Source organism: Podarcis gaigeae (assembly GCF_964106915.1).
Source record: "Podarcis gaigeae genome assembly, chromosome: 12".
Lineage (NCBI taxonomy): Eukaryota > Metazoa > Chordata > Lepidosauria > Squamata > Lacertidae > Podarcis > Podarcis gaigeae.
This window is the reverse complement of record NC_139688.1, coordinates 61,390,005-61,408,805: the sequence shown is the minus strand read 5'-3', so window position 1 is coordinate 61,408,805 and position 18,801 is coordinate 61,390,005. Positions and strand designations below refer to the sequence as shown.

Here is an 18,801-nt window from a genome sequence, read left to right as displayed (position 1 = left end):
TTTTAGTTGTAATAGCATGTGCTCTGAGGGCAAGTGAGGTCTGACCGCTGTAACTTGGCTCTGTATTGGGGTGGAGTGCTTGTTGAAACCTGATGCTTTCCTCCTTCTAAAACTTGTCATTGTTCCTCCTCCCTTGTCCTACCCGTATTTCTTCCAAGCCTGGCATTGGACATAAAGAGGGCTTTATATACCTTGGATCTGAGCCCTCCTTTTACTTGATGTGTTAGGGGGAGTTGGTGGCAGTTCATCTGCTATAAGATGGCAAGAAGAATGAACCTCTCTCTACACAACATTTTGCTTCTGGATTTAATTGAAGGTTCACCTCCACAATGAGCTTGGCAAAGTTCTCTGTTCTGGAGTAAGTCCAATCTTACTCCACTAGGGTGTCTTCCCCAAGAGTCCTGCTGATGGACTTCTGCTGTGCTAACTCTAGGTTTCAACCTTTATTCATCTGCCATTTCTGACTTTATCTGAAAACCTGGGCAGATGACTTCTCTGAAAGGACCATGCTCATCTCTTTCATTTCATAACACATGCCTTGCATCTGGTAAGTGAGCTTACTACTGCACCTGTATATGGGGATAGACAAAGACCACAAGAAGGAATACATTGCTCCCTTGTCTATATAGTTGCACAACCCACCTGCCTCTCCCGCTGCATATGCTGCTGTGCCTGTTGCCCTTCTCTTCCTCTCCTGCAGGGCTGCTATGTCAGTCCAAAAATGGAGCTGAGTGGGAAATTGGGAAAAATACTTCTTAATGCATGCACATGAAAGAGTCAGGTGGAGTTCCTGTGAAAACTCTAGCCCAGTTTTGGAAGCTTCCTGTTTGAGTTCTGCACAAGCACAGAATCCATATACATGGCTAAACAGATGACTGCTTTAATATCTAGCGTTAGATGTGCAACCTGTTCTTTATAGCACAATCCTATTCATGTCTGCTCAAAAGTAAGTCCCATTGAGTTCGACTGGACTTATTCCCAGGTAAATAGACTAGGATTGCAAAAATAATGTTGCTCTGAATTATCTGTGATTAGGGATAGGATTGATAATGAAATATTAAATATCTTTCTGTCTTTGGCTTGGCTACTCTCTCATTTTCTGCAAGAGAATTATCCCAGGACTCAGCTATAAAGTTGTAAATATAAGGTTTTAAGTGCATGATACAAATGTGACACTAGATGGCGATGTTGAGCTAATGGGAAATTCAATATATATATTACCTTTTTTTTAAAAAAAGGCATGTTCACAGTGTTTTTTATATATGTCTAGATTCAGCGCAAATAAAGTTCTGTGTTGTGTCCTGAAAGACTAAAAAAGCATAGCTGAAGAGAAATAGCTACAAGATCTTATTCATGTCCATTTTCCTGTGTTTCCAAAGTTAATTTACTTTTAATGTTTTTCTGCATAGTGAGCTATGCTACCTGAGGATATGCACAGCCTGTTTGCAAATGCATATCTCTTTCATTTATGTCTATATCTGATTTCAGAATGTGGGTTTATCAATGACGAGATATTTGTGGAGCTGGTCAATGCTCTTGGGCAGTATAGTGATGACGAAGACGATGAAGATGACGACGACGATGGTGGCGAAGACGACAATCTTGATGGGAGAAATGAAAAGCAAAAGAACCGAGAGGCCAGCAGAATAGGTAGGTTAATATGGTGCAAAGACATTTATTTAAATGCCTTTCGCCTTCTGCAGAGGTGGGAATGTATTAGAATGGTCCACTCTCAGATGGTGATGGCTCCAAATGGTTTTCAGATGGCTCTGGGGGATTTTCCAGCTGATATATATGACTGGCTCTCCTGTTGAACCCCTGGTTAATTTGTGGAATACAGAGGACCTAGATCATGGACATAATTGCTTCTGAAGGCCTTCCTCCTGTTGGGCTTCCCCTCAGGCCCACCCTCAGGCTCTAGCCTGAGGGGGGGGGCTGAGCTGAGGGCAACAAAGCAAGCCGTGAGAAGGGTTGAATGCGGGTGGAGGAAAACACCAGGTGTGACGGCTAATTATTGAGCCTACTTGGTGGCAGTGAAGGCAATGAAGAAGAACCACTTAGTTGGGTTTTTTTTTTGTTTTTTTTTTGTTTTGCTTTGTTCATATGATGCCTAGAGCGGCTTTTCTTGGTAGTACAGGGCCTCTTACAGTCTCACCTGAAGGGGAAAGGAACTGACGGTGGCCTGCTGTGACTTCTTTGTGAAGCATTTGGAGGACAGAAGCCACAGAAGCCACATCTGCTGGGATCTTGACTCCACTGTTCCGTCAGATGAATTTCCAGAGGCATCTGGAACACTTTCTAGGCTTCTTGTGTTGGATAAGTTTCAGTTAGTATGGCTTGAAGACACAGACAAGGTTCGGCTGACTGCTTCTGATCTTGCCCCTCATGGCTGATTAAATCGAGCAAGGACGGGACAGCTTGTTACAATCAAAGCCTCCATGGGGGAGTGGGTTGTCCGTGCCTGCCTATATAAAGCAGTGGTAAGAAACTTTAAACCACAGAGCCTAGGACTTGCCGATCAGAAGGTTGGCGCTTTGAATCCCCGCGACGGGGTGAGCTCCCGTTGTTCGGTCCCAGCTCCTGCCAACCTAGCAGCTCAAAAGCATGTCAAAGTGCAAGTAGATAAATAGGTACCGCTCCGGCGGGAAGGTAAACTGCATTTCAGTGCTCTGCTCTGGTTTCCCAGAAGTGGCTTAGTCATGCTGGCCACATGACCCGGAAGCTGTACGCCGGCTCCCTCGGCCAATAAAGCGAGATGAGCGCCGCGACTCCAGAGTCGGCCACGACTAAACCTAATGGTCTTGGGTCCCTTTACCTTTAAGAAACTTTAAGAAAACTTCTATGGACCAGAAAATCTAAGCAATCAGTTGCTAGTGTCTCCTTCTTGGACAAGGTTCTTCAGTGTGTGGTCACAGGTCACATCCAGGCTCTCTTAGATGAGACTTGATGTTCTAGATCAATTTCAATTGGAGTTTCGACCCCGTTTTGGCACAGAAACTGCCTTGGTCACCCTGTATTACTATTTTTGTTGGGAGAAAGACAATGGGATTGTATCCCTGTTAATTCTCCTTTATCTCTCAGTGGTTTTCAACACCATCAACCCTTGTATTCTTCTGCAGTGATATTCATTGTATTCTGGAATGGGCTGTACTTCTTTGCAGTGCTTCCAGAGGTTCCAATCCTACTTGGATGACTGTATCCAGGGATGGTGCTTGGGAGGATGTTGCTTTCAGTGTGAAGTGCCACATTTTATTATCATAAAATATATGATAATATATTTTAGTATGTCAGTCTCTGGTAAATAGCACCTTGTACCATTGAATGGCACTGCAAAAACCAGTTACTGGCACTAAATATATAGAAACCTCAACTGTTTAAATCAAGGCCACCTCACATGCTGTTACACATAATTGTATAGACCTAGTTACTTTTAAGTGTATAAAGCATTAAAGCTAGTTTCTGTAAAAAAAATAAATCACACCGTATGGCCAAGGGTATAGAATTGCTTAGAATAAGGTCATATCAAAATGGGGGGCGGGGAGGCTATTACATATGGTTGAAATACATACAAATTCAAATGTTCATCAAATTAAATGAATAACATTTTAAAAACTTTTAAACAAATGTTTTCCGTAGCTCACATTTCAGAACTGCCTATGGTGAATGACACAATTCCTAGTAATGTAACTGGATAAAATATAAATTATTCATTACTACCCTGGCAATAGCACAGCTTGACTTATTATTTACTAGATTTTTAAAATGTGGGTTGTAAAAATGGTTCTTACATTAGAATTTACAGTTTGTGGAGAATATTCTCCAGATAATTTTCTAGCAGAGAATATTCTCACCTCACATCACTAGGCTGGCCATATTGGACCAATGACATGCTGGGACAGCTCCATGGTCATCATGGAAGTCATGAAGTCCTGAGCCACCCCAGAGCCAGTCGCTTTGGCATGGAACCTCAGAACCAGCAGTCTGGGGCTTCCGGTTCTGGCTGCCTTAATGGAGCCAGGTCCCACGACAACGGGAGATCGTTGGCATAGATGAATCAAGGATGATTGAGGATAATTATCCTTGCAAACTCCATCCACAGGGATGGGGAAAACAGGCTGCACCTGCGTATCGTCTCGGTACCTGGCTTTTGCTCTGGCATGGAATGCAGGAGGCAGGGAGGCACTGAGTGCAAAAGCACTTCGCCTGTTGGTAACCCACCTACACCACCATTAAGAAGGTTCTGTTCATTAGAGATTGAGACTAATGTACAGACGTACGCTGGAGAAGATGGGATAAGATCACAAACTGCCAAATTGAAACAGCTACAAGGTCGTTAAGATTTGAATTGGAAATAAGACTTCATTTGATGCAAAAGACAGTATGTAGTATGGAAAATCCAAAATTCATAGAGGATTTCTAAACCATATTGTTAGAAAATCAATTTATGCTGTTTGGGGAAAATATAAGAACTTATTAGAGAATAAAACCCCATGATAGATATCACCATTGGAAGCGTCAGTTAAAAAAAATGAAAAAAGAATGGGCAATGTATAATGAGTTGACCATGGAGGGAAATCAATTGAAAGTAAAAAAGGTTGAAGACATAAGGCATCTGTTAACTGATTTGCTCCAATATCACCAATTAAATGACATCTTTAGGTTGGATAAAGGGGTTGGTTTTGGTAAAGAATATTCAAGATTACAGAAATAACTGTTGGGAAATAATGAAAAAGTTCTGTCGAAAATGTTTAAATTGTTGCTGGAATGGGAAAGAAAAGATGAGGAATTAAAATCTGTAATACACTGGGCAAAAGATGTGGGATATAATATACAACTTGCTTCATGGGAGAAGTTATGGAATGAGGATTTAAAATTTACAGCCTGCTGTACATTAAAAGAGAATTATATGAAAATGATGTGCAGATGGTAATTTGACTCCTACAAGATTATCAAAAATGTATAAGGATTTGACCAACAAATGTTGGAAGTATAAAGCTAAAGATACATTCCATCATATGTGGTGGACTTGGAAAATAGCAAAGGCCTTCTGGGAAATGATTTATAATGAACTGAAAAAAAATGTTTAAAATAATTTTTGTTCAAAAACCAGAGGCCTTTTTATTAGGTATAATAGGAGAAGAATTACCGAAGGATAAGGAAGTACTGTATGTATGTGACGACAGTGGTAAGAATGTTATTTGCCCAGGGATGGAAAGAAGAAAGAGCCCCATTGAAAGAAGAATGGATAATGAAGTTGATGGACTATGTGGAAATGGCAAGGCTGACCGGGAAGATCAGGCACCAATAGGACAGTAAATTCAACAAAGAATGGCATAAGTTGGCCCCTCTATTAGTCAACTTATTTACTTTAATTGACAAATTCAGGATATTACCAGATGTTTGGCTAAACATCATCACTCCTTTATTTAAAAAAAAATGACCCGAAGCAGCCTAAGAATTACCGTCCAATAAATCCTTGGCAAAAAGTATGATTTTTCCTCAAAGTCATCAAATTATCAAATGGAGACTAGATAATCACCCCACTGACCAGGTAAAATCTTTCAAATACCTAGGAATACCTACCAGTCAAATTTAAACTGAACAACACACAGACGCCGAATGATCACCCAAGCAAAATGCACCAGATTTGCGATTCTTCATTTTTTCTTCCTCAGATGCAAGCAGATGGTCCCGCTACAATAAATATTTTTAATGCCAAGGTCCTTTCTCAATTATTGTACAGCATTCCAATTTGGATACAAGCATTTAATAGAGAAGTTGAACAAATTCAAGCAACTTTTCTTTGTAAGATCCTTGGTGCCCCTAAATGTATAAGTTACTTAGCCTTATGTGTTGAAACCGGTCAACATCTGATGGAAACCAAAGCATGGCTGACTACAACCAAGGCCTGGCTGAAAGTCCACTTTAGAACAACAGCTAACTCCTTCTTAACCTCTGTGCTTGAAGACCGCATTTCATCTAGATGGTATAGAGCAATTCAAGATAAAATTCGTAGTTTGGGCATTGCTCTCGAGAGCCTTGAAGCATGTGACGCACCAAAGACAGTGCTTGTTACTTCATACTCCGAGATCCTGTTCTCCGGAGCCTTAGGTATTACAACATCCTATGGAACCTGTGCCAAATATCTACTACTCCCCTCCCATTGAAGAGCCTTTATGTTTACAAGATTAAATGCTTTCCCTTCTGCAGTGACCAAAGGCAGATTCTTACATACTCCATATCAAGCCTGTTTGTGTGCCTGCAACCAAGGAGTACCTGATTCAATGGACCACATTCTCTTAGTTTGCTCTCTACACAGCAGACCTCGCCAACTGATGCTGAGGAAAATGTTGGACTTCCAGCCTATAACTCCGAGAAGAAGTCAAATGAGGTTTCTCCTGGCAGATCGGGACAAAGATATCACTGCTTTAGTAGCCTCATTTTTAGCCACAATCTTAACCAAAAGGTTTCCCAGTGATCCATCATTTTGGGGAACAGACAGGGTGAAGCAGAATATCTAAGTGCACACGATCACAGTGTGACCTTATGACCCTTGACAACTTTTAATTATCCCAGTGACTTGAAATGTTTTATACTTTAATGCCAGTAAAGGTATTTGATTTGATTTGAATGGCGTAACTTTATAGAATATATTAAAGAACACTGTAAACATTTAAAAACGTTAGCAGGATTGAGATAGCACTTGTAATTTAAAGTGACAAAGGATAAAATTGAAATGTAATAATTTAGATAAATGTAATTAGATACAGTTGAAAAAGGAAGATAAATTTTGGAAGCCAAGGGAGGGGCGGGGGAAGTCTGCGGATTCAGGGAACCCCATAAAGATACTGATATGAATTATGGTTTAATGCATGGGTCAGCAAACTAAGGCCCACGGGCCGGATTAGGCCCATTTGCCCTCTGGATCTGGCCCGAAGACAGTCCTGGAATCGCCGCTTGGATCGGTGTGATCATTCTGGCTGTGCCATTATTTTATTTTTTGCAAATTTTGGGGGGCACCATTTCCCCCCTCTCCTCACACACACCGTGGGGGCGCCTCCTCCTAGCTTCTCCCCACCCTGTGGAGGAAGAGTGCTGGGCTTTGGTGCCAGCCAATCCGAAGCCTCGCCACCTGCCCACCAGCCTCTCTGTCCATGGCTGCGCTGTGGGCATCATGACGGGCACATCACGGAGTTTTGGCTGGAGCTTGGCGCATCTGCTGCCCAGGAAAGCTGATCCGGAAAGGAGAGGCACCACCACCACCCATAGCTGTCAACTTACAGATTTGAATATAAGGGACCAGCAGCCAAAATAAGGGACCTGCAGCCTCACCTGTTCCAGGCACTCCATTCTTCCTGTCCTCCTGCAGTCTGGTCAAACTCATGCTGGGTAACTTCGAGAACACTGTCCAACCAACTTTGTAACCAAGAGGTTCAACTGAATAGAATCTGAATCACATGCACCACAAGGCCTACGCAGCCTCAACTTAAGATGGCTCCCTGGCCTGGCTTTGCACTGCAAAGTTTGCAGCAGCACGTGCAACAAAATGGCATCCAGCATTCAAAAAACCCCTCAGCTTGCATTAACTAGCCACCCACACACAGCCTCCCCCCTCGCTATGAGATCGCCGGTCACCCACCATTTTAGTCAACCAGCTCCTTTTCCCTCATAAGTCAATCGAAGGAGCCTCCAGAACAAATTCAAAAGCCCCCCCCCACAAGATCTCCTTTCCTTTTCCCCCCCACCATGTGCCCCCACTCCAGACAGACCTTTTCGCTGGCAAAGGGAGTGGGCCGTCGATGATGTATCCATCCGATTCCGATCTGAGCACTCAGCACAGGTATGTTCAACTTCTGAGCCCCTCTGAGCCAAAGGCAGAAAGCCCAGCCAGCAGCCAAACTCACGGAAAATCACCGTCACCTCTCCGCTGGGAAGCGGAGAGTCCCCAGGCAACGCAGCCGATTTGATCAGCAGAAGGCATGCAAGCTCCCAGTCGTTCTTAGACTTCTTATTGGGTGAGCAACACAGCCAAGCAACACAGTTGGAGCCTCCCTGGCCGGCAGGGAGGGAGGGAGAGGAGCTGCTTCCTTTGAAATTTAAGGAACATCATTTAAGAGACATCCATCAATAAGGGACAGCAGCGGGACATGGCGCTGGAATAAGGGACTGTCCCTCCAAATGAGGGACACTTGGCAGCTATGCCACCACCGCAGGCAGAGCAGAGGAGGAGGTAGGAGAGCAGGGGGAGGGGCAGGGCTGGGGGAGAGAGAGAACACACACCCCCCCCCCCCGCTGCATATGTGTGTCTGCATGCACAGTCTGGCCCGCCACAAGCTCTGAGGGGTGGTAAACCAGCCCCCTCCTAAAAAAGTTTGCTGACCCCGGTTTAATGTAAACAAGTGTGTCTGTGTTTAACAAATTATTGTTTTTTGAAACTTTGAAAATATTTTTTTTAAAAAAGAAAACAAACAACAGCAACAAATCCCCCCCCCCAAATTAAAAAGGTAAGACAGGGGAGGCAATTAAAAACAGTTAAAACAATGCATCATGTATTGGACCTTCGACACTTCTCAGCTTGACCTTCAGGCAAAACACCCTCTCCCATTTACAAGGTGGCTCTGAGACTAAAGGACCCCTGACAGTTAAGTCCAGCGTGAACGACTTTGGGGTTGTGGCACTCATCTCACTTTACTGGCCGAGGGAGCCAGCGTTTGTCCGCAGACAGTTTTTCCGGGTCATGTGGCCAGCATAACTAAGCCGCTTCTGGCAAAACCAGGGCAGTTCACGGAAACGCCGTTTACCTTCCAGAGTGCTACCTATTTATCTACTTGCACTTTGACGTGCTTTCGAACTGCTAGGTGGGCAGGAGCAGGGACCGAGCAACGGGAGCTCACACCGTCACGGGGATTCAAACCGCCGACCTTCCGATCGGCAAGCCCAAGAGGCTCAGGGGTTTAGACCACCTTCAATATTTACTGTGTTTTGAGATTCCTGCATTGCAGGGGGGTGGACTAGAGGTCCCTTCCAACTCTACGTTTCCAAGCTTGGAGAGTTTTTCATAGAACACTACTATAGAATCCAGCTGCATAGTCCTCACTGTTGGTATCATTTCAACTGCCTCATTAGGCAGTCACATGATGGTTGCAAACTTGACTCGCACACTTCTGCAGCAGCTGCCTTTGCTACAGAATGTCCTTTCTCTTCTACACGCAGCTACTTAACCTGTCCATCCAAAGTTAAGTAGTGGAGATCCCATTGGGAACATAACTGTGAATTTTGCTTCTGATTTCAGTTCCTTGGAGGTGTTGAAGGCCCTCCTTGGTAGGTGCCTCCAGCTGATCACAGGGACAACTTTTCTGGATCAGGGTCTTGAGCCCTCAGTTTTCTCTCTCTTTTCCCCTTTCCTTTTCCACGGCTCCAGTGCCTCCTGCTTGGCTTTCATCCAAAATATCGCTGTAAGTCCAGCCCAGGGAGAGGCTACAAGCAACAATAACAATTCTGACCTCCTTTCCTGTTTTTTGAGGCTGCTCTTAAGACCCTTCTCAGGAATCAACCTTCACAGTAGGATTCAAATAATCCTGTCTGGGTCAAGGGCAGCTCCCAGTGGCCCTGGTCTCATGCTGATGGTTGAGTGCACCTGATCTATGTATAAAACTTGAACTTGCTGTAACCCCAGAGCATAGAGTGGGACACAAATTCTAATAAGTGTGCTCATCTGCGTCATGAGATGAGAGTTAATTAAGCAATCAGCTGTTATAGAAGAATAAAAACAGATTGCTTCTGATAGCTCAAATTCTCATTTTCCCTCCATCGATGCCATGGCAAAACAGTAGAATAGCTTGGAACTTTGCCTGAGTGTTGGCGTAGGGGAGTAAGTTGCCCATACTGCATGGCAACTGTGTCAAAGCAGTCATAAGTCAAGGAAATAAGAACAGGTAGGGCATTCTTTGACAATAAGAAAAACCAGATTGCTTGGCTGTGTGTACCTGGTTCTAGAAGGCACACATTAAAGGCAAACGGAATGCAGATTACTATAGAAGGGGGGGAAATAATCGTAGTGGGCATTTATGCTCCGAATAATAATAAATAATAATAATAAATAATCAGAGTTTTTCAAGGAGCTGGAAAAGAAGTTACGGAATTATATTGGGGAGAATATTGTTCTTATGGGAGATTGGAATGGAGTGGTCTCGGTCAAATGGGATAGAACTTTTAGAGGGAAACTTACCAATGAAGGTAAATTACTGCTCTCCTTTTTCCAGATGGTGGACAATTTTGACCTCTATGACTCATGGAGAATTAAACACCTTAATGGGAAAGATATTACACACTTCTCGGAAGCTAAAAAATCAGGGGGAAGGTTATATGCTACCGTATTTGGATCTCTAAAGGGCTGACCCTCTTCTTAGAAAAAGCAGAAATTCTGGGAAGGACTATATCAGACCATAATCCAGTAACAATACATATGGAAATTAAAAAGCAAACGAAGGGAAGGTGGAGGATGAACAATGAGATATGGAGAGACGACCAATGGGTGACGCAAGCAAAAATCAAGTTAGCTGACTTTTTCGAGATAAATGGGAAACAAAATACAGATATAAATGTAGTTTGGGATGCAAGTAAAGCGTACATGAGGGTTCTTGGAATACAACTAATGCCTAGGCTGAAGAAGATAAAAGACAATAATATCCAAGAGCTAACTAAACAGATAAGAATTAATGAAAAAGTGCTGATCAAAAATCCAAAAAGTCATGAAATATTACAAAAAATAAAGATATTGCAGTCCCATATCTCTAGTATATTAAATAAGAAAGTAGAAAATAAAATAAAATGGGCAAAACAAAGGTATTTTGAGTCCGCCAATAAGCCCGGTAAGTTGTTAGCATGGATGATAAAGGAAAAGCAAACAAAAAAAGCTATAAATAAAATTTTGGACCAAGGGGAGGAATAACAGACCCAGTAAAAATAATAGAATAATAATAAAATTCTTAAACTTTTATAAAGATTTGTATAAACAAGAACATTTAGAGGTTAATAAAATGGAAGAGTATTTACAGCAAAATAAATTACCAAGAATTGAAAAAGAAGTTGAGGCCCTAAACTCCAACATAGAAATAGATGAAATAGCACAAGTAATAAAAAAAATGAAGAGTGGCAAATCGCCAGGTCTTGACGGAATCACATTAATGTACTATAAGAATCTGGAAGAAGTATTCCTCCCTATATTACAAAGAATAATGAATAATATACTGGGAGGGAAAGATATACCACAATCATGGAAAGAAGCACTGATCACTCTAATCCCAAAACAGGGAGTGGAGTTGACAGACATGAAAAATTATAGACCAATCTCCCTGTTGAATACAGACCATAAAATCTATGCTGGGGTGATGGCTAATAGATTAAAAAATAATCAGCAGAGACCAGGCAGGCTTCTTACCGGATAGACATATAAAAGACAATACAAAAATAATAATTGATCTGTTGGAATATGTCAAAATGAAACCAAGTAAAAAGATGGCCATGTTATTGGTTGATGCAGAAAAAGCTTTTGATAGAGTATCATGGAATTTCCTATTGGAAACTTTCAAAGGTCTGAATAGGGGAGAAAATAATTAATGGAATTAGGGCGATATATGATAACCAAAAAGCAAAATTGCTAATAAATAACGAGATCACCGAAGAGTTCAGCATCGAAAGGGGGACAAGACAGGGGTGCCCTCTCTCCCCACTTCTTTTTATTGCCACCTTGGAACCACTATTAATAGCAATAAGAAAGGATAAAAATATAAGAGGAATTAACCTAGGAACTCGATACTACAAAATTAAAGCCTTTGCCGATGTTGTAATTGTAACCACTGAAAATCCAGTGGAAAGTATCCAAAAAACGCTTGCACAACTGGAAGAATTTGGGAAGGTCTCTGGGTTCAAACTGAATAAAGGAAAATCCAAATTATTAATGAAAAATTTACGTAAGTTGGAACAAGAGGAACTGGAAAATACAACAGGTTTAAAGGTAGCCAATAAGGTAAATTATTTGGGGGTTTGGATCACCAATAAGAATATAAACTTATATAAGGACAATTATGAGAAGAGGTGGAAGGAAATAAAAAAAGAATTAGAGACTTGGGGAAAATTGAATCTGTCCCTGTGGGGGAGAATATCCACAGTTAAAATGATGGTATTGCCAAAGATGATTTTTATGTTCCAAACAATACCTATAATTAGAAGCGTAAAGTGTTTTAAGGATTGGCAGAAAGACCTTGCCAAGTTTATTTGGCAAGGGAAAAAACCACACATAAAATTTAAGCTACTAACAGAGTTGAAGGGAAAAGGAGGCTTCCTTTTAACCTTAAACTGTACTTTGAGGTAAACTGACCTTAAACTGTACTTTGAGGCAGCGTGCTGGACATGGATTAAGGACTGGATATTAATTAAAAACACGGAAGTCCTAGATCTGGAGGGATGGGATATTGTGTACGGATGGCATGGCTACATAGGCTATGGCAAGGTTAAATCCCACAAAGGATTTTTAAATCATATTGTGAGAAGGGCATTATATGAAGTATGGGATAGGAGTAAAAAATCAGTAGTAACCAAAACACCATGGTGGCTGTCACCAATGGAATCTATGTCGGTCCACAGGCTGAATATGAACAGCGATTGGCTAACATATAAGGATTTAGTAAAGGAAACAAGTAGTGATCCGAGAATAAAGGACCTAAGCGAATTGAAACAGAAGGGAATAACCTGGCTGGAGTATTACCAATTAAAAGCCGCCCTTGAAAAGGATAAAAGAACCAAAGGATTTGACAAAAAAATATCCTATCTGGAGAAGGATATTTTATATAATAATCAAAAGACACTTTCTAAAACTACTATTGAATTGGCAAAGAAAGGAGGAAGATATCAAAGAAATTACAGTAAAATGGGAGAGGGACCTGGGACATACGATCAAACCCAATATTTGGAATGAATTATGGACTAAAAATATAAAATTCGCGGCTTGTTTCCTTCTAAGGGAAAATCTTATGAAAATGTACTATAGGTGATACCTGACCCCTGTAAAACTTGCAAAAATAAATAAATAATAACAAGTGCTGGCGATGTAAGGAACAGATAGGAAAATACTACCATATGTGGTGGTCCTGTCTAGAGATACAAAGATTTTGGAACATGATTTATGAAGAGATAAAGAGATTGATAAAAACTACATTTAGCAAGAAACCGGAAGAATTTTTACTAGGAATGGTTTCAGATAATATTCCCAAAAACAAAACTAGGCTATTTATGTATGCAACGTCAGCAAGTGGCAAAACACTGGAAAGATAAAAATACACCCACTAAAGAGGAATGGGTAGTCAAATTGTGTGAGTACTTGGAGCTCGCAAAGCTGACAGATGCAATAAGAGATAAACCTAAAAAATTGGTGAAAGAAGAATGGGAATGTTTAAATAATTATTTAGGGGACAGGGGCTCAACAAGAAAGACCTGACTATGTTTAGAATGATACCGCATAGAGAAATGTTCCCTGATACCAAGATGAGGGATTCCTTTGGAATGCAGATAGAGTCAATTGATAAGGATAATGATCTGTTGTGAGCTTGACGGAAGTGTACAATAGATGAGCTTTCCTGCTTTGGCTCATCTTCCTTTTTCCTTTTCTTTTTTTCTTTTTCTTTATTCTTTTCTTTTATCTATCCCATAATTGCTTATGTTCTGTGTCATGTACTTTGATTTTTTTGTAGTTTTTTGTAGTTTTTTCCCATTACTATTAAGGAATTTTTCTTTGTAATTTTGGTTGTCTATATTTATATGTACCTGTTTACATGTACCTCTTTAAAGCAAAATAAAAGTTAAAAAATAAAAATAAAGGCAAGCGGAATGAGGAAGCCAAGCACTCTGTCAGCCCCTGCCTTCAGTTTCTAAAGGAGGGGGGAAGCTAATGCCTTGTCCACCTCCAGCACTTCCATTTTCGTTGCCCTGGGGTGAATGAGATGTCAGTGTGGAATTCTGCGTCTGACGCAATTCAGTTTGCCTGCCCCTTTGAGAATCAATGTGGGAAGATTCTAAGCTTTAGAGAACATTGCTTGTGTTTTTGTTTCTATGTAGATAAAGAGAGTCATCCTCCTCGTAAATTTCCTTCTGACAAGATATTTGAAGCCATTTCCTCAATGTTTCCAGATAAGGGTACGGCTGAGGAACTGAAAGAAAAGTAAGGTGTATTTTATTTATTTCATAAAACCCATACACCGTTTGAACATGGACATAGCCAAGGGGGACAGGGAGAGGCAGCTGCCCCCCCCCCATGTTTAAATAGGAATTGTTGACCAAGTTTTGTACAAAGGTTTACTTTGGTATGGGATATGGAATCTAAGTAATTTTGAGATGACTTGGCAGGGAGTCACTTTAATGGAACCCTGTTTAGTTTTATTCTTTTTTAATTAAAACATCTCATGGGTGCAGCTGTAACCTCACATAGGGTATTTCTCTAGATTTATTAAATTACCAGAATAAATTATTGCAAGCAGGCGTGATCCAGCAAAGTTAAGGAATTCAAAGGCCCATTGATACTGATAGGCTTGCTGAGCACCTTTATAATTCCCTCTCCCTGAAACAAATAGAATTTGGCTAGGGCAATGCCATCCTCATAGCACTTAAAGAATGTCAGTGTTGGCTATTTGATTAGGCAACTTCTTCCCTTTTCTTTACAGCATCACAGATCAATGAAATAACCAATGAAGTAAATGGTTTTAGCCAGACAAATGTCATTTATGTCAATGCCCATTATTTAGATTAACTGCATAAGCTGTACTTTTCCTGCAAGGACAATAAAGCCGGGCTTTTGGCATATAAAATAGGAACATTTTTACTACTTCTGTAGATACAAAGAACTTACAGAACAGCAGCTTCCAGGAGCCCTTCCTCCCGAGTGCACACCAAACATAGATGGACCAAATGCTAAATCTGTTCAGAGGGAGCAGAGTCTACACTCCTTTCATACTCTCTTCTGTAGACGATGTTTCAAATATGATTGCTTCTTACATCGTAAGTACTAAAATATTTCAGTCTGTCCCTTGTACTCAAGAACGTTGAGATATTTTGCTTTATCTGCCCCAAGCCTTGGACTGCCTATGTCCTTTTAAATATGTTTGTGGGAGGGCGTGTTGGTTTGTTTTTGTTTTTATTATGTATTTTTAATTCTCATCTTATTTTTTATGTTGTGAACTAGCCTGTGATCTTTGGATGAAGGGCAGTATACAAATGTAATAAATAAATTTTATGTAAGTAAGTCATGGCTACCCCAGCTGTTAAACTCAATAGAAAAGGCTGTATATTAATTGGAACCTTTAAGTGTGCATGATTTATGTCACCTGCCTAATTGATCCACTTTTGTGAGATGATTAAAGTTTGATTTTATGCCCTTTCTCAGCCAGAAGTACACCCCTGCAACAGTATATAACAGGTTAAAGTACAATACAGTGGTACCTTGGGTTAAGAACTTAATTTGTTCTGGAAGTCTGTTCTTAACCTGAAACTGTTCTTAACCTGAAGCACCACTTTAGCTAATGGGGCCTCCTGCTGCCACCGCACCAAGAGCATGATTTCTGTTCTCATCCTGAAGCAAAGTTCTTAACCTGAAGCACTATTTTGGGGGTAGCGGAGTCTGTAACCTGAAGCGTATGTAACCCGAGGTACCACTGTATGTTAAATAAAAGAAACAAAAATCCCACAGTCAGTTATGCCGCACAGTGCGATGTACAACCAGAGAAGAGAGAGAGAATGCACAAAATCTGGGCGCAAAATAAAAGACGGAAGTATTATAAAAAGCCTGATTGAAGAGGATGGTTTTCACTTTTCGTCAGAATGAGGAAAGAAAGGAGGCTGAGGGAAGGCATTCCTGAGGCCCGCAAGTGGGTCTGGGATAAAAACCTCACCAATTTCATGCAGGATTGGATTCTTTCTTCACAACCAGGGAACCACACATCCCTCCACACCACATCCAGCCTTTCACCCTAGAAAATGGTCTAGAGAAAAAATTAACACCCTCCCCCCCCCCGCCCACTCAGAGAAACAGACAAACAACTCCACAAATAAAAGCATGGCCATTTTTTTAAAAAAAGTGTTAAAAGCTCTTAAGAGAGCACATCGTTTTTTTCTTGGCTATTGAATCAGTTTACTTAAATGTTCCTCTCAAATTTTATTTTATTTTGGTTTTCTTTATGTGACCATATTTTGTTCACTTGTTTGCCTATTTGTTTAAAATGTTTGTAAACTCTAAAGTTTTAAAAAATCTCCAAGCAGCATACAATATAAAAACAATAAACAATATAATTAAAATAAAAATACAACATAAAACCAGTAAAATAGTATAAAGGCATATACAGTCAATCCTAATTTTCCATTCCAGACCCCTGTGCATGTCGGCAGGGTGCACAGAAGCCCTCTCTGCCACTTTTCATGAAATCTTATGATGTATGGGAGCTGCTTCTGGGTTTGGTGCTGTGCACATGGCACATGTTTGCAGTCCCACATCATTTGGACATAGCTAAACTGGGAGTTGCCTGTAAAACAGGAATTATGGTGATTCTTTCAAACGAAAACAATGTTGGAACAAAAGCTGGAACAAAAAGCTACATCTTTATCAGATGCCTCAAGTGTCTCATGTGTGGCAGAAGGAAGGACATTCTGTGTTGCAGGGAGAAGAGTGGGAGACTCCCATTTTGGGGTCACCGACCTAGGACATTTTATGGAGCACAGAACCACAAGTAGAATTTGGATCTTCCATCAGGGGTATCCAATGGAAGGGGATACCTGCAGGGGCTGTTGGACCACCACTTCCATCATGCCTGATCTTTCCCTCTGGCTGAGCTGATGGGAGTTGCAGTCCAGTGGCATCTGGGGGAAACCACCTTGTCTTTGCTCAGTCCAAGTGTTACTACCGTTCTGTACCATTCTGCTAGGTGGTCTTCCAGGTAATTTCACTTTTAATATAATTTCTCCTTACAAATATTAAGTTTGTTCTTCCTTGCATCTTTCAGCAAGCAAGTGCTCATGGCCAACACCAAGAATTAATTAAACAAACATCACGCCACCCCCAGTTCAGCTGGAGGCCTCTCCGTCAATGATGTGGGGCCTATCTTTTCACAGAGCAATGTGTTATGCAACACTTTCTAAAGCACCTAGGCTTCTGTATACCATGGTGCCAGTGATGCTCTGGATTGTAGCTTATTATGCAAAGGGTTTTCTTAAAATTGTAGTGTAGCCATTATTATCCCTGCAATGCAAAGTAGCCTGTAAAATCCTGGGTACCTATAATTTATTACATTGTTTTTATATTGTTTCATGCTGGTTGGAGACTCTTTGTTTAAATGAAGATTCATTATCAACTTTTTCAGTATTATGGTCTTTGAAGGTATTTCTAAGAAAACTGCTTATTCTTCTTTTTAAACAATTTTCTGTAGCATTCCATGCAACTCCTAATACTTACAAACGGAAAAATACGGAAACAGCAATAGATAATAAACCTTGTGGGCCACACTGTTATCAACATCTGGTAAGACAAATGTTCCTTTGGCTTAAGAGTTAATTAGCTCTCTTTTTCACTCTTGGAATAGAAAGAAAGGTACAGCTGATGATAAAGTTGATTTTATTTAGCTGTTCCCAGGAAAAAAGTGCTGGAATCAAATAGGATTTATTATTTGCTGAATGCTAACATCTTTATGGGAAAATTCCTGAGGAACCTCCTACTGGCTTTGAACAGCATCTTTGGCTTATCCTTGTGTCGATTGAGCTGTCATTTGGCTAGAGATGGGGCTGAATAAACTGGCACTGTTCTGATCATTGCGTGTTGCTGTTGCTGTCAACTAATTTGTGAATTCTTCAACAAAAGCTCAAAACTCTGTATTTTTCAGATTCTATGGTTGGGATGCATAATTTTTAAAAAGGTTGACCTAATTTGGCTTACACCTCCCACTTTCACACTTTGGGGTTTTCTTGACCACAAGCTGTCTACACATGGTCAGAGAGACCTTGGTCTTGCAAGACTAGTGAGCAAGTATGTGCTGATTCTGGGATATTTCTTCAGAGCTTGGGCGCACTTAGAGTTTTGTGCTGGCAGTGTTGGAATACCAAATTTTGTGATGAAGCTAATATTTATCGTTGCTTCTTTCCTGGTAGCAGTGTGTGTTTTTCTGAGCTAAACCATTTCGCACTCATAACTGATTCATATTACACTGAGGGTATTTGTAGGACTATAAAGGCAGTTTATAATTAAAAGAGAGAGTTTATACATAGGAGCTTGATTGGACGCATTAGATGCCTCTTACACCTACCTTAATATGCAGAACAAAAGCACTGGAGAAGTGGAGTGGTTTATGGGGAAACAAATGGAGAAAGCCTTGGCCTCCATACTGCTTGGCTTTTTGATCTCTACTAGCAGCAGTCTTTAGTAATTTTGTGAAAACTGTCAAATGTTACCTACTTTCTACACTCAAACTCACAGAGCCCTTGGGAATAAGCACATTGCAGTGCTTCGTATGCAAGGCTAGGTGGCTTTTCAGTTCCTCTTTAATTTCAGCCATTTATTTGACCAGCAGTAATCATCTTCCTGCTTTGTTTAGCTCTGAAGGCCATGATCCATTAATTCTTCTCACACCCAATAAAAATTGTCACAAATTGAGCTCTCTGGGTTATCCCTCCTACTTATTACCTTTCTATAGGTTGATCTATGTCTCATGACCCCACTTTGCTTAAAGCTTTTCACTTCCAGATTTTGCACCCTCACTTTGTTCTTTAGAG

The 18,801-nt window shown here is 40.8% G+C and overlaps 1 protein-coding gene across 8 annotated transcripts in view; it reads left to right on the top strand.

The window, feature by feature from the left end:
- EZH2 (enhancer of zeste 2 polycomb repressive complex 2 subunit) overlaps positions 1-18,801 on the top strand; it is a 62,799-nt gene that overhangs the window by 23,240 nt on the left and 20,758 nt on the right. For all 8 annotated transcript variants that reach the window (XM_083706286.1, XM_083706291.1, XM_083706290.1 and 5 more), the window contains 4 exons: positions 1,489-1,650; positions 14,113-14,215; positions 14,885-15,048; positions 17,466-17,557. In XM_083706286.1, the coding sequence (XP_083562412.1) occupies positions 1,489-1,650; positions 14,113-14,215; positions 14,885-15,048; positions 17,466-17,557 (521 nt within the window). The remainder of the gene's footprint in view (positions 1-1,488; positions 1,651-14,112; positions 14,216-14,884; positions 15,049-17,465; positions 17,558-18,801) is intronic.